This window comes from Balearica regulorum, chromosome 1 (assembly GCF_011004875.1).
Source record: "Balearica regulorum gibbericeps isolate bBalReg1 chromosome 1, bBalReg1.pri, whole genome shotgun sequence".
Lineage (NCBI taxonomy): Eukaryota > Metazoa > Chordata > Aves > Gruiformes > Gruidae > Balearica > Balearica regulorum.
The window spans coordinates 133,283,493-133,298,868 of NC_046184.1; the positions used below are offsets into that span (position 1 = coordinate 133,283,493).

General features: G+C 40.3%; 1 protein-coding gene across 3 annotated transcripts in view; it reads left to right on the top strand.

Moving 5' to 3' along the window:
* Positions 1–15,376, top strand: part of SCML2 (Scm polycomb group protein like 2) — a 77,886-nt gene that overhangs the window by 10,144 nt on the left and 52,366 nt on the right. For 2 of the 3 annotated variants that reach the window (XM_075775896.1, XM_075775904.1), the window contains exon 2: positions 3,669–3,776. In XM_075775896.1, coding sequence (XP_075632011.1) covers positions 3,755–3,776 — 22 coding nt within the window. In that variant the 5' untranslated portion in view covers positions 3,669–3,754. Of the gene's footprint in view, positions 1–3,668; positions 3,777–10,314; positions 10,384–15,376 lie in introns of all 3 variants that reach the window. The other variant, XM_075775891.1, reaches the window with a different exon arrangement.

Here is a 15,376-nt window from a genome sequence, read left to right on the forward strand (position 1 = left end):
TAAGTCACACTCGTTTGGGAAACGACTGGTGCCTGTAGGTGCATGTTACCCATGCGTGGAAGCTGGAGCGGGAACAGCGGCTCTGCATGGTGTGTTGGTCCATGGAGGAAGCTGTGCAGGTCCTTTTCTTGAAGGGCTCTCTGCTAACAGCACATGAATGCTGGTGGTGAAAGCAAATTTAGGACTTGTACATAGGAAGGAGTTGGGGAGGAATGTTTCTTTGCTTACATTGCGCCTATTCTCTGTCAATAACTGGTTTTGCTGTTCAAACTGCGGGTGATTCTTTTTACCTCTCACATATGGAAATTTGATCTGGAAGCATTTGTAGAAGAAAAAGAATGAGGAAAGAGAGGGGCAAGTATAACTCGTCGTTCAGATTAAGCCTAAAAAATGTCCGCCTGTATCTTAAGCTAAAATTAAGAAAACTTAATCAATGCTTCAAAGAGGATGTTTTGTTAGATTCCTCTTCTATGCTGTGTATCTGTTTAAAAGAATAACCTCAGATCTTACCCGGCAGAGGCTGCCCATTGACAACTGTCCCTTCCTCCCCTGAGGATGGCAGCGATGAGGTCTGGGTTACTGCGTGTATACTAGTGGTAGGGTCAAAAAGCTAACTGGCCCTAAAATTGGTGTCTGTGTCTTACCTCTGAGCTGCAGAGTCATTGGCAGAAAAACCTTAATCTTTTTGGTGGGGACTAAACCCACAATCTACTGGTTGCTTAGGCTGCTTTTAAATGTTATATTTATCTCCATAATTCTGTGCTATGTATTTTTATGAGTGGGCATGCTGTCAAGATAAACTTGCACTGGGAAGCCCTAAATATGCATGATTCTTTTTCTTCTTCCAAATGCATCATTTGTCAGGACATTAGGCTTACTTGAGTGCCTGGCGTACAGTGAGGAGGGTAATGGAGATACGTAGCAGGCAAAACAGAGAATGATTTTAACATTTTCTGTAGAATACTAGCTTCTTTGAAATGCAGCAATACATGTCCTTTGAGTAATTCTTTCAAAATGAGAAAGGCGAAGTTAGCCAGAAAAAATGTTTTCCATCCTGTTTTCTGACACCTAGTATTAGGTAGTAGCAACGCAGAGAGAGTGAAGGCTCAGGCTTGTCTACTAATATACTGCTTTCTGACAAAGGGCTAGCACAGTGGGTGGTGGCTAGGAGAAGTGATTTGGGGATTAACAATAAAAACTTCAGTAAGGAATTAAAGGCAGATGAATGCTTTCCATCAGATTCTTTAAAAAGTAACTGATGTAAGGGACGCGAAGCAGAGAAAGAATAAAACTCAGTTTACAGGATGAATTGAGATGTAAATGATGTAAATAATACACCTCATGAGTGTGGAGATCCTCCACCGCTCTTTACGTTGGAAGGTATTTTGACGATGAATCCAATGTTATCCTAGGTTCATGGATTATGTTTTTTCCTCAGCTTTTTCAGTTTCTTTAATTTACAGCAAATGGTTTCTCACTGGTGTGTGATATGGATTCTCTACTGCCGTTCCTTTAATCAGTGGGTTTTGGCCATTTTCTGTCCGTGACTGACAATCACTGTGCTTAGCTTGCTCTTTGTAACTTTGGTGTTCATTCTGCTGCTTTGTGCACTCCAATGTCGTCACGCTTCAGCCTTGCCATTGCATTTCTTTCTTTGCTCATATATTCCTCACCTTGTTTTATTTCACTTTTTCCCTTCATTGCTAGAAGCTGCTAGATTAATTTCTTAACCCCACCTTTATCACTCACTTGGCTTGCTTGCTGAGGTGTGCATTCAAGAACGCCTTGAGCTCTCTCCTTTCTACGTAATTTTGCCAAAATGTCGCTGGAGATTTCTCCCCTGTATTTGCTGATGCTTTTCTTCTCTTCTGTGGCCGGTGTGCTGTGGGTTGAGCCAGGCTGGTGATGGTGAGTGCGACGTAAGAGGACTCTGTCTTGGTTGGCAAAGGACATAGTTGCCTTGCTTATGGTTTGCCGCCTAATTACACGGAGCGATGGAAAACTGTTCCTAGGTCTGCCCCTGCAAAAGAAGTTACACTTTGTTTCAGACTGACCGCACTCTGTTTTGGAGGTAACTGGTTTTTATTTTGCCATAATTCAGCAGCATGTAGCGGTTATTAGATAGAGGCTCAGAAATACCGTTCTTGAATGTTTTCTGTGACAAACAGCACTATCTACAAGCTAATTTAATAGCAGTTCTAAATTGAATACTTAGGTGTAACTGAGTTTTAAGTAGCATCTCTTCGAAACAGTAATATATTGTGTTCCTGCAGTTGGGTTTGCCTCATTTTAAACAGTGTTTTCAGAACTTTCAGTTGTCTTATATTTTTAACAGGCTGGTGGGCATGCTGTAAAATAGCCTATCTGGTACAACACAAGCTAATGAAAAGCTGGAATCCTTTTTATGTTCTGACAGACGCTCCGGTTGTGCTAAACTTGATGACTATCACTGCGGGGTTGGAATCTTTATTACTGCACCAAGTGCAATCTGGTACTTGGAACAAAAAGATAAAAACCATGCAGTGTTTTAAAGTAATCTGTAAAAACAGTTACTTTGACTCTGCATCACCTTTCATGATTTATTACTTGGAGCGGAAAAGCTTTGAATTTTTGAGGGAGTCTACAAAAGTATCAGGTATTTCAAATTTATTTGATGGCTTAAAAGGATTTCTGTCCTTAATCCTGATGATCATTTATGCTATGAATGTTATTGTGCAGCAAAACGTGCTTATTTTATGGTATTATTCAGTTTTATTTATAACTGCTTTCAAGTTTCAATCTTGAGAGTTTTTGTAATAACTGTCCAGCATGTTCACACACACACACTAAATTAATTCTTCAGTCACTGGCATTTTAAAAACCATATTTAATTTGTTTTAGCCATGGGACTTGCACTGTGTAAAGTTTTCATCATGCAATCCATCACCATAGTGTGCAAGTTCCTCGAAGTTTCACTGAAATGTCACAGTTTCAGGAAAATGCTCAGCTGTACGATGCCCTCTTGTTATATGCGATATGTATGTGTAAATTATTTTTTTTTTTAGCATGCAGGTATAAGATTCAAGAAATTCCTAGTTTCTAATCCCTAAGAGAATGTGGCTCACTGCTTTTACCTGCAGTTAACGTTTCCCCAACAGGTTCTCTGTGCTCTGTTACAAGTCCTAGTGGGCAGGGGTGTCAGTGAGTGCTTGGGCCTTTGTGTAGATTTCTTAACGTCAGTGTTTTGTTCCCCCTTCCGCTGTGGTTGTGCAAGATTGTGTGTTTTACCCAAAGGTGTTTAAATGGGCGATTGTTTAACTCCACAGGACAAGAGGGTTAGGTATAAAAGTCTTCCATTTTTCAGTAATGTTTGTTGGGGGGAAAAAGGAGTAAAGCACATTTTATATCTGTCTTTGTATTAGAAATCCACAGAAAATGCAAATCATTATACAATGAACTGTTTAAAACAATGAAATAAAAGTTTGGGTTCTGTACCCTTGCTACTTTGATATATATCTGTTGTTTACACGCTGTTTTTCTACATGTAGTTTGTTAAACATTTACAGCTTAAAACCAGCAAGATAATTATACACTAATACAAAAAAAAATCGTACTTTCCAAAAAAAAAAAAGAAAACCCAAACCCCAACAACAACCTCCCCCCTAACTTGTTGTATTACTACTCCACAGGAAACTGTTGTGCTGAAAGGAAGAATTAACTGGTCTTTCAACTTCAGCCTTTTTATTGTGAGAGGGGAGATCACAGAAGTGTTACCATGGGGAGAACAGCAGCTAAAGGTAAGGCCTGGTAGCTTTTATCCAAGAGGAAAGAAAATAGGGAACCTGTTAAATTCCCTTTTTGAAGGTGGTGGGATATTACTTGACAATTACCGTACTCTTAGATTAAAGAACACAGTTTATGATATGTACTGAATACAGATAAGTCCAAACTTCATGTTTTTTTAAAGTAAGTGTGCTAAATTTGGCTTATCCTGGAGTTCTACAAGTTCAACCAAAGCAATTTTGTCCTGTGACAGCCTTGAAGCCATTATACTACTCTAAAATTGAAGAATGTGTCAGCTGTGATATTAAATAAAATGTCATGCTTTATTCTGTAGCTGCATATAATTTAGCAGGACGATAACTGAGTAGTATAAGGAATCCAATTTTATCACAACGAATGGCATTAGCAGCTGTGTCTTGAAGATAAAATGAACATTTTTAAAGAAATTCATCCACAAATGCACAACGTACTACAAAGGTGTGATTTCTGCTGTGTCACATCTGCAGAAGTTAATTGTGAGTTAAGTGCTAAAATAGAGAGTGAGACTGAAGAAGAAACAAGGGTGTTTGGGTTGGTGAAACAAAGAGAATGTGAAGAAAGGAAGACTCACTATCTGGAACCAGGTTGCTGCTGCTTTTCAAAGCTTTCAGATGGGTATCCTTCCCCCATAAAAGCTGCTAACACTTTTGTACTTTTCTTGAGCTTTCCACCTTCAGCCCAAGCTGCTTTATGTGCCTGTGTGCTCCCTTGGTAAATAATTGTCTTTTGCTGTAATAGATTTTTTTGTAATGGCAGGAGTCATCTGTTTAATTGTTGCACCAAGAGTTTATGGAGGAAGTCTATCCCCTTTTCTTGTAGGTTTTCTGCATGGCTGTTGTCTAAATATACTAAAAGAAACACTGTGTTCTGGGCAGATAAGATAAGAATCCTACCAGGGAAGCACAAAAAAGAAGGGAAAGGAAACTTTGCATATTCACTCTGTCTTGATATCCTCAACTGTGTGCACTGAGGCTTGCTGAAGGGTAGCTTAGAGGTGCTCACAATTCTGTGTGGTAGGGAGTGAAGAGGGCTCCTTCCTGAGCAATGGTAAGTCTTGGGCTTCTCTTAATAAATCTCATCTGAAGGTGAGTATCTCTGTGGTGTGGGAAGAGCAAATGTTTCTGTCACCCAAAGGTATTTCACATCCATCAGGAAGAGACAAGGGTTTCTTTGAGAAAAACGGTCTTCTGCCATGTTTTGAACACCTGTCAGAGTTGAAGACTTTAAGGTAGCTAAGAAATAGCTGCAGAAATCTCAAAAGCATGAGTGTGAACTGCTTTTTCCCCACATGGGACAGCAAGCAAATAGCAGCTCTTAGAAGATAACATGCATATGCCTCCTCGTGTAGCACACCATTCTGTGGTAAAAACTGTCAAAAGACGTAATGCTTGCCAGCACGCAGACAAAGCAATCATCTTGTTTGTTGAAAGGTTAACTCTTCCCAAAAAGAAGTGTGGTGGATTTTTAAAGCATCTCAGACAAGAAGCTGGAGCTCAGCATGGGTGTTTATAAGAAGAACTATACATTGGTCACCAGGATTATCTTTATCAGACCTTTCATTCTACAGGTGCCTTTTCTGATTGTTGGTTTGTTTTGGGGGGGCGGGGGGTTGGCATTCACAAGTCAGTCAAGATGGCTTTCTCTTTTTTTCTTCCTTGTCTCTAATTTCTTGTATGATAGATGTGGTTGCTCTTGCCTGTCTTCTGTTGAGTAATCTTATCAGCAAAGAATTCTGTGATTACAGATAGGGTAGGAGTAATGTAAACACATGGAGTTTTGAATCGGTAAGCAGAAAGCACTATGTTAAATAATCTTCCTCTAATCTTGTTTTGTATCTACAGGTTTAGTTTATGAAGTGCACTGTAGAAAAACAGTTAGTTGGTGAACAATAGAATATGCTGGTTTTGTAATTTCAGCGTATGCTGTATTCTAATCTTGCTACCTAGAAGAAAACAATCTTTCATGCAGTTTTGAAAATAAGTATTTACCCTGTATAAGCTAAATGTATATATATATTTACATAGCAAATATACAAACTCTATATACCTACATGTATTACTACATTTTTAAAACTTTCTTTGGAAATGGTGTCTCATTCTTCGCTGTTTTGTTTTTCTTTTTTTTAAGAGAGCTGAGTAGCATGTGATTAAGTCCACAGTAGCAGCATTTCATTTTCATTCGTGTTTTGACAGAATGATCTAAAACGTATTGTGTTTTACATAGGAAAGTAGACCAAAAATTGTCTCTTGAAAAATAGACTTTATGAATAGAGGAAGACAGATAATGAATTAAACTGACCTATTTTTATCACCATGAGCTTCAAGACCCTAGAACTAGTAAGTCTCTTCTGTCTCTAATATATGAATAAAGTTTCCATTTTCAAGTTCACTTTTCAGGTTTCAAGGAATTAGTCATTGTATGTGGCTAGGTAAAGGAGATGAAAAGAAAATACTCTTTGTATTTGCAGAAGTATTTCCCTTTTTCATAACCTCCATTTTTGAGGTTTGACCTCGAAGTTTGACCAAGCTAAGGATCATATGCTGAGGGATTCATCTTCCTCAGCCCAGTGATTTGATGTAATAGTCTTCCATGTCTTAATTTTGAAACTAAATTTACTAGAATTTAGGATATCAAAATTTCAAATGTAGATTGGCATGCATTTAAAAAAAGGCAAAAAAAAAAGGTGTTTCATATTTATAAAATTGGATTTTAATAAAAGCTTATTTTCTTTAACGTTGCTTTTGAAAATAAACCATAAATTCCTATCCACTCTAACTACTGACATTGGAAGAGGCACACCAGACCAAGGCATCATACCAACCATGAAGTATAGACTGGGGGAAGGTTTTCTGAGGTGGTAGTAGATACAGGGTATCTCTTGTGAAAATAGGTTAGTAATTCTTGCTGCTAGTAGCTTTTCATCTGCTTAGATAAACCACTCCAGCTTTGTAAGTCTTCCCAACATTGAAGGTTGGAATGCACAAAAGCAAGGGGAGCCTTTGAAAACCATCTTAGTTTTATTCAGACTTATTTTTGGATGCTTCTGCATGTGCTGGGTGAGTTTTACTTGAGCATTTTAAAGAGTAAATTGTTGGCTGTCAAAAACAAGTGATAGTGATGTTGCTTTGGGTTTATTATCAGTGAAGATGCCTCCACCTCAAATGAAATCGATGGTTAAACTGCTATTGAGGAATCCATTTCTTCCCATTAATATCATCATCTCTTCTTGTTCTCATAGTTTTCTAGTGGCTGAAAAATGTGTTGCTGAGAGTGTTCTATTTCAGTGTTCATATTTGCTGTGATATTTGTGAGTAGGCACTAAACCTAACTGATATGGGAAATAAATAATTCGGGTGGTGGTTGTCAGTGAGAACTCATCTGGTGTCCAGGCTGCAGTTTTTCACATTCTTTCACCTGTTCTTGATGTCTCTCATCATGAAAGGCTGTCATCTTGTTTGAAATCTGGCACTGTTGGGTAGATACTCTTTCATGACTCTGTCCTTTCAAGTTTTGGGTGTTCGCAGGAAGCAGTTATTAGTTCTCTTCTTCAGTAAGTCTCTTATGTGGTACTCCATTGGATTTTTCTCTTCAGAAATAAGTGGATTGGGAAGTTACCTATACTGTAAGCTGTCAGGCTGATGTCTGCAACAGTCTCGTGACTGGTTTTGGGAAGACCTGACTAATTGAGCTTGTAGAACATGGCACAAGGCTCTGCTGGTGATTGTCACCAGCCAGTAGAAAACTAGCTGGATTCAGTTCCATCCCAAAGAGGCTGGGTGGAATATATTTTGATCTGTAGGAGGGAGAAGGTGAGTGTTAGCCTTGTGTCTTGTCATTGTTACTGAACTAGTTTTAACACTAAGCCTTCTCAGATTCCCACTGGTTGTTGTCAGGATGTAGGGTGTCCACTTGTGTGGGTTAAAGCCCTACTCCTGAGGAGGTACTGGGGTTAGAGCTCAGTGGGCACCATCCAGAAGCATTTCAGCAGGTCCATTGAAGTTAACCTCCATAAGGGTTTTTCTGTGGGAACCTGTCAAGTAGAAAATGTTTCAGAGCAAACTTTTTCCCAAAGAAAGAGTGTGTAAATCAAGAAAAAAGACTAAGTCAAGGAGTAAACATAGCATTTTCTTTCCTTTTCAAAGGATCTGCGGTACTCCCCTTATCTGCTTTAGGTGAAACAGGTGGTATTTTTGCAGCATATTTTGAGCAGGTATGTAGCTATAGGTATATTTTATAGGACTGTGGAGTCTGGGTTATTCTTGGAAAAAGTCTTGGCCCTGAGTATACTAACAGGCTTTAATGACTCTGACCAACCTCAGCTGAGGCCTCTCCCCACCCTGCTCAGGACCCCATGTCAGCTCCGGGGCCGTCAGCCGCTGCCCCAGTGATGCTAGAACAGGGCTTATGTCCAGCTCCTCGCAGCCCTGCCCAGCCATGGGCCCTGCCGAGCTGGTCCCACCTATGGGCCCATGTCCCATCCCAGCCTTGACCTGTCCCCAGGGAGGGTCCCCAGTGCTGGGCTGCCCCTGGTCCCTCCCCCCTGGTAGCTCATGGCCAGAGTGGTGGGGTGGCCCTGGCTGGTGAGGCTCTGCCTGGCTGCCCCCGAGGGGGCCCTGGCCAGTGCTGTGCCCTGGCCAAAGGAGCACCCGGCACAGAGCCAGGTGGGTGGCTTATCCCCTCCTCACTGTCCAGAGGGGCTGGATTTTGGATTTGATGACAGAAGATTGTCATGATTCAGCTCTTGCTGTACATAGCAATTCCTCAATAAATAATGAAAGAAGTGGGACGGAAATGATGGATGTGACACATGGCTTGTCAGTACTATCTGTTTCAGGAAAAGCCTTACTTGCAGAAAACACAGAAGACAAACACTCCTAAGGCTTAATCTTTGCTGCAGAACAACTCGTATCTCAAGTATTTCTTATCACCAGATGCTTCTTATTCTAGGTTAGGAGTATTTTTATTTCAAGTGCAAGCCAATCAATAGCTAAAGACTTAAGTGTGAGCAAATACAGGAATCGGCTGCCAACACAATCGGTACCAGTGAGCCATCCCTTCATAGAATCACAGAATGGCTTGAGGTTGGAAGGGACCTCAAAGATCATCTAGTCCCAACCCCCTGCTGCCATGGGGAGGGACACCCTCCACTAGACCACGTTGCCCAAAGCCCCATCCAACCTGGCCTTGAACACTTCCAGGGAGGGGGCATCCACAGCTTCTCTGGGCAACCTGTTCCAGTGCCTCACCACCCTCACAGTAAAGAATTTCTTCCTAACATCTCATCTAAATCGACCCTCCTTCAGCTTGAACCCATTACCCCTTGTCCTGTCACTACACTCCCTGATCAACAGTCCCTCACCAGCTTTCCTGTAGGCCCCTTCAGGTAGTGGAAGGCCGCAATTAGATCTCCCTGGAGTCTTCTCTCCTCCAGGCTGAACAACCCCAACTCTCTCAGCCTGTCCTCATAGGAGAGGTGCTCCAGCCCTTTGGTCATCTTTGTGGCCCTCCTCTGGACTCTCTCCAACAGCTCAATGTCTGTCTTGTACTGGGGCCCCCAGAGAATTGTTCACCTGTCACAATTAATGCTGACTAGGATGACCCAAGGCATGAGCCTTCACAGAGGAGCAGCCCCATTCCCAGTGCTGAGGTGTTTGCAAACCGAGTCATTCTGTCACGCAGAGCTAGATAACCTTTTTAAATCTGGAAATGTACTTGTATTTTGGTTTCCAACTCAGTGTCATATTTGAATTGTACTTGAGCCCATGAGTGTTAAAAGCGGGTCACCAAACCAACATATTTTAAAGACTAAAAGGAACAAGTGGAGCTAGCTCCTTTAGTCTTCTCTATTCTGGCCTCCCAGTCCCCCTGTGTCTCTCATACATGCTGAAATCCAGCAAAAATGAAATATGACAGATTCCTTTCTGTATATGTGTAGAGATGAATGATAGAGAAGGTAGATTCTTCTGAATTTTTTTTTTAAATAACTGACGTGTACTGAACTGCTTGTATTTGAGTATTCAAGAATTTAAATATAAAATAGAATCTTTAACTTGGAAATATGCTTTTAGGGTGGGTTTTGGTTTGTGGTTTTTTTTTTTCTTTCTTGCTTCTCAGTTCACAGTGGTCTAGACAAGATTTAAAAAGATATCCAGTGATCTTGAGGATCTCAAATTGCATGTAGGTTGAGTAAAGCTGTTAAAAATTAGGACAGCATTGCTCTTCGTGGAGCTAATACTACATTTTCTGCAACTAGATTTATTCTGATAATGTAATGTGAAGTAGTCAAAAGCTCTGCTTTTTCATATTGTACTTCTCAATTTGTTTTGAAAGAAAAATAGTGCAGTGATTAAATTTGTAGTACAGATATCATTTTGATTATGCCCTGAAATGAACAAAAGAAAGTCAGTATTTGGAACAAGACATTCTGTATTGTTGGAAAGCATTCTGTGTTATGCTGGACATCATTATGATGTGAATATTACATTCATTATGTAATGGAATCTTGTCTTTTAGATTCAAAGAATATTAAAAAAGAGAAAGATGGAAAGAATCAGCAGGCAAACAACCCGTCTTTAAAAAGTGGTAGGTATTGCAGCTGTCAGGTTATTAGTTAAGGTATCCAAAAAGAAAAAGCATGTATTTGGATTGTACTGTCTTCTGAGGCCTTATTTATTTATTTATTTATTCATTCTTTCAAACTATTTGGCTATTACTGGGTGGGTAGTTAAAAACATACCATTGTTTTTGTTTAAGTCTGTTAGGAAAATATGTTTTGGTATAGAAAATGATGGTTGAAACTGCTTGACTTGAGCCTGATAGTTTTACTAGCCAAGAGAAGTAGTGTTTGTATATATAAACAAAGATGCTGTGTAAACATTAACTTTTTTTAGATCTTTACTGATTTGTCTGTTCTTCTCATCGTGTATTTCCCAGTTTCATGCCTTTTCTGCTGCAGTTATCTTCTCTTTCCTTAATGTGTTTGCTGGTGCCAAAGAAAGGATTTTCAGTTTAATAATCTGAGGGTTTAGGATTCCTAACTGGATTAAATTGCCTGTGAGTCTAATTTTACCTTAAACAGATTCCATTTTCAAATCAACTATGTTTTTATAATAAACTGAGGAAACTACACACTAGCCAGAAATTATCCAGCTTCTTATCAAGCTTAGACAATCTCTGTTATCCTCAGCAGGTGCCATAGGGCAGCATATACATGGGATTACTGGCAGTTTAGCTTTTGTGGGCTGCAGTGAGAGGGCAGCAGCATCCTTATATACCCTTGTATGTTCATGTTTGTTGCTTGAATTTGGGGCAGTAAGAAATGTCATGAATACTGTTGACTGAAGTAGAAAAATCTCTTCAGGAGTCATTAGTTAATTCTCGATAAAATGTCACTGGGTTACTTAAACTCTCACTCTGCTTGTATTTCCGTGCCCTCTGACTCCTAATTGATGGTCTGGTTCAGAGTTTTTCTTGGGTAAAACTGGTGGAGGAGTTCCTTACAAGCAGTATCGCTGAACAAACATGCCGAGACGCTAACATGGTAGTTGAGGTGATGACTTTGCATAAAAGATATGATACCCTGTTACCACTAGCCATAGTACAGCTTTCTGCTGTTAGATTTGCCAGGATTAATTCTTCCATTTCTTGGGATCCTAGCAGTCGTCTTTGTTTTTCTTCCCTGTTACTTTGAGACAGGAAAGGAAGTGTATTTCTATCTTGTTTTCCCTCTTCTGCAGTGTAAGAGGAGCTCCAGTAAAACTGGACTCAGATAACATGTCTGTGTTTTAAAATAATGTTGTCTGACATGACAGACGGAGGTCCATAAGACGCGCCCCCCTACCAGCAAAGTGCTTTTCATATGTGGATAAGATAACCATATTTCATGAGTCGCTGGAAAATGTCCCTGCCTCCTCCTGCGGTAGAGAGCAAGGTGTTGGAAAAACTTTGTGGAGAAGCAGTGCTAAGCAGGCAAGCCTTATTCTGTCATCTGTGTTCTTCCACTCAGGACTACACTGTTAATCTAGTGTCTGAGCTCTGAATTTACTCATGAAATCTAGACTCAGCTCTCTCAAACATTTAGAGAGGAGTGCCTTGCTCAAGATCATGCAAGATCTCTGATTTTCTATAGATGAGTTAATAATTTTTATCCTGTGTTGTTGCTTGTTGGTGGCAAGGAAGAAGAAAGAGCCTCTTAATGCTGGATGAAGAAAGATGTCTTACAATGCTTGGGATAGCATCCAGGAAATGTCCAGAGTTTTCAGGGGGATGTGTTATAGGAAAAGTTGAAGAGGAGTGGAAAAATAGAGATGTGAGAAGAGCAGGTGAAAAAATAGACTAAAGTAGGTAAAGACAGGAGGAGAAGAATTCTAGTCGAATGATCACAACATACAGAAGGAGATAGAAGGTATAAAGCAGGGTATGAAATATCTTACACTTAAACTACTACATTTGCAGGAGTATATAAACCAACATTAACAGGAAACCTCAGCTTTGACAAAGAGAGATTGTGGGATGAACACTAGAAAAGATACATCTCTGTGTAAAATGGTCAGATGCATGCCAAGGGAACCTAGGCATGAGATGAGAAGACACAAAGTGCTCCATCTGCTTAAACAGTGTTTAGGCTATTGTGATGCTGTATTTAACTAACCTAAATAAACCAGAACCTTAAATTCTACCTATCTACAAGTGACACTTAACTCATAGTTTAAATCTTCAATTTAAAGTTTGTAAAACTTTGACTTAAACTAAACTGAAGTATTAAGTACAGTAGAAGGCAGGAGCACTTCAGCAAACTGGGCATTCCCATATTCGTGAGAGCAGATGGGGCGCCTCCAAGAGTGTTGAGATAGTTGACTGATGTCACTGTGAGGCTTCTCTCTGATTTTGGAGAGGTTATAGTGATTGGGGAAGTTTCATGATGACTGGAAAAAGGTGAACAATATGCCCAATGTCAAGAAGGACAAGAAGAGAGCACCTGGAGAATTCCAGGTTGGCCTACCTGACTTCAGTCTTCAGGAAGACTATGGAGAAAATCCTTCTGGAAGCCATTTCCAAGCAAATAAAGGACAAAGATGAGGTTAGGAATAGCTGAGATGGATTTCCCAAGTGTGAACCGTGTGTGACTGACTGCCTTTTGTGATTTTTTGTAAACAAGGGGAGAGCAGTGGATGTTGTTCATCTGGACTTCAGCAAGGCTTTCTGTGTGGTTTCTGTAGTGTCCTTTCAGCCAGACTGGTGAGATGTGGTTTGGGTAGGCGGATGGAAAGTTGACTGGACTGCCAGACGTACAAGGGCCACCTGGCAGCTGGTAGCTAGTGGCGTTTCTCACAGGTCAGTACTAAGGCTAATGCTATTTTATGCCTGACAGATGGGGACAATGGGACAAAACAAACAGCCAGTTTGCGGGCAGTATTTAACTGGGAGGAGCAGGGCTGGTCTTCAGATAGACCTCCCTGTCCTAGAGAAAGGGACTGATAGGAACCCCGTAAGATTCAAAGGCGAAGGGAGAGTCCCTCCTGTGCCTGGGCAGGCTGGAGCCCTGCAGCAGCCCAGGGGAGAGGCTGGCTGCCTGGAAAGCAGCTCTGCAGGAAAGGCCCTGGAGTCCTGGCAGACAGCAGGCTGAGTGTGAGCCAGCAGTGTGCTCTTGTGGTGAAAGATGTCAACTGCATACCGAGTCCTATCAGCAAAACTGCAGGCAGAGAGAAGGGATTTGCTTTTTTTTTTTTTTTTAAATTTTATTTTCATCTGGAACACTGTGTTCAGTTTTGAGGTCCCCAGTGTACAAGAAGATACTGCTATACTGGAGCAAGCTGGCTAGTAGTCCACCAAAAAAAGCGAAGGAGCCTGAATGTAAGATGTAAGCAGAAAGCTGGTAGTGAAACCAGAAAAACAGTTTCTTCAGCCAAAAGAAGAGAAAGGTTATGGGAGATTGTCTCGCTGGCTTCAATTACCTGACAGGCGCTGTAGAGGGGACAGAGCCAGGCTCCTCCAGAGGCGCAGTGGGTGAGAAGCAACAAATACTGGCTGGAGCCTGAGAAATTCCTACTTGATGGAAGGAAAAAAAAAGAAAATCTTCTGAGGGTGATGGAACCCTGGAGGAGCAGGAGGCTGAACTGGAGACCTCCTGGGGTCCTTTTTAGCTTGAGTTACTTTGTGATTGGCAGGTTTGACAAGAAGTGATAGGGTATTGATACAGCAGTGCAGAGAACACCAAGGGTTGTTGACCCATGGGTCATGGCCAGTAATGCAAGAAACTATGGTATAAACTTATTTCCTCCATTTTTAAATTAGTCAGGCTATTTGCCCGTATTGTTTGTCTTGGATTAACTGTTTTAGAGTCTTGCTCCTGTGTTGGTTACAAACTGTTGCTTTTTTCTGTCTTTTTTTTTTTTTTTTAAACAAAAGGTCCTGGTTTCTTTCTGGTGTGGGTTCCCCCCCCACGCCCCCCATTTCCAGTGTCTGCTGGCTTGTTCTTCAGTGTAAAAATTTCCTGTCTAGTTTTTCCTTTGCTAGTGAGTTATAAGGTTGTGCTTGTTGCATAATGGGTTTTTCTTAAGCTCTTTAATTCAGCCTGCAGGTTTAAGTGGAAAGAGAATGTTAAATCATTTTGTGCAAGCTGGTTTTCTTAAGGATTTTTGTTTCTCAGGGGTTGCAAGTTTTCAGGGGCTTTTGAATTAAAAATATATATAAAACTGCTTCTTTACCTGTGCACACTGAGAATACAGAGAAGCTTTTTGTGTAGAGATTTTTTTTTCAATGTGATTATCTTCCTAGACATGCATCTTACATGTTGCAAACATACATTAATCTCATTTCTATGACTGCAGTAATTAAATGATAATTAGCAGCATCTGAGAGCTTGGCTTTAATACAGCATATCTTCACAGATGGAGAGATTCTAATTTAAACTTAAGATAATTTCTGCTTGATGAAAGAGATTTTGATATCCAGGATTTCAAGCAAAGAGCCAGGAAATATTGTTTTCCTCTTGGCTTTATCTGTAGCTGGCTGTTTGTGTTATATGTCTTTCTAATAAATACTCCCTGGAAAAGAACCCAAACAACTGTTTGTTTCCCTCTGTACTTTTGGGTCATTCCACGAAATTTACAGTCCTGTTATAACAATTGAGATAATTTGGGAAATGTTGGTATATAGAGATTTTTTTTTCAGAGGTGGTGAACGGGGCTTTCTCCTGGTGAAAGGTGCTGTCTCTGAAGTATCTATGTTTATACGGTCCTTAACACAGTAAGGCTCTGATTCATGATTACAGCTTTTACATCATGTTAGATCTGAGACAGCTAGGATGTAGCTAACACTTTCTTTTTGCTAGATTTAATGTTACTGAATTGGTGGCTTAAAGTTTACGAAGGTAAACGCTGATAAAAAAAACAAAACAACTTTTTTTCTTTTCTCTTTTTGAAATCAGAAGTCAAGCTGAAGTGGCAACTTAATAATTAGACTCAATAATTTTCATAAGATGAAGCTTTGCTAGCAGTTCATTGTATTTAAATTTTGCAGCCTCCTTGCTCTGTCAATGAAAAGAGCAACAGATCTGGAGACTACTTTCTGGAGA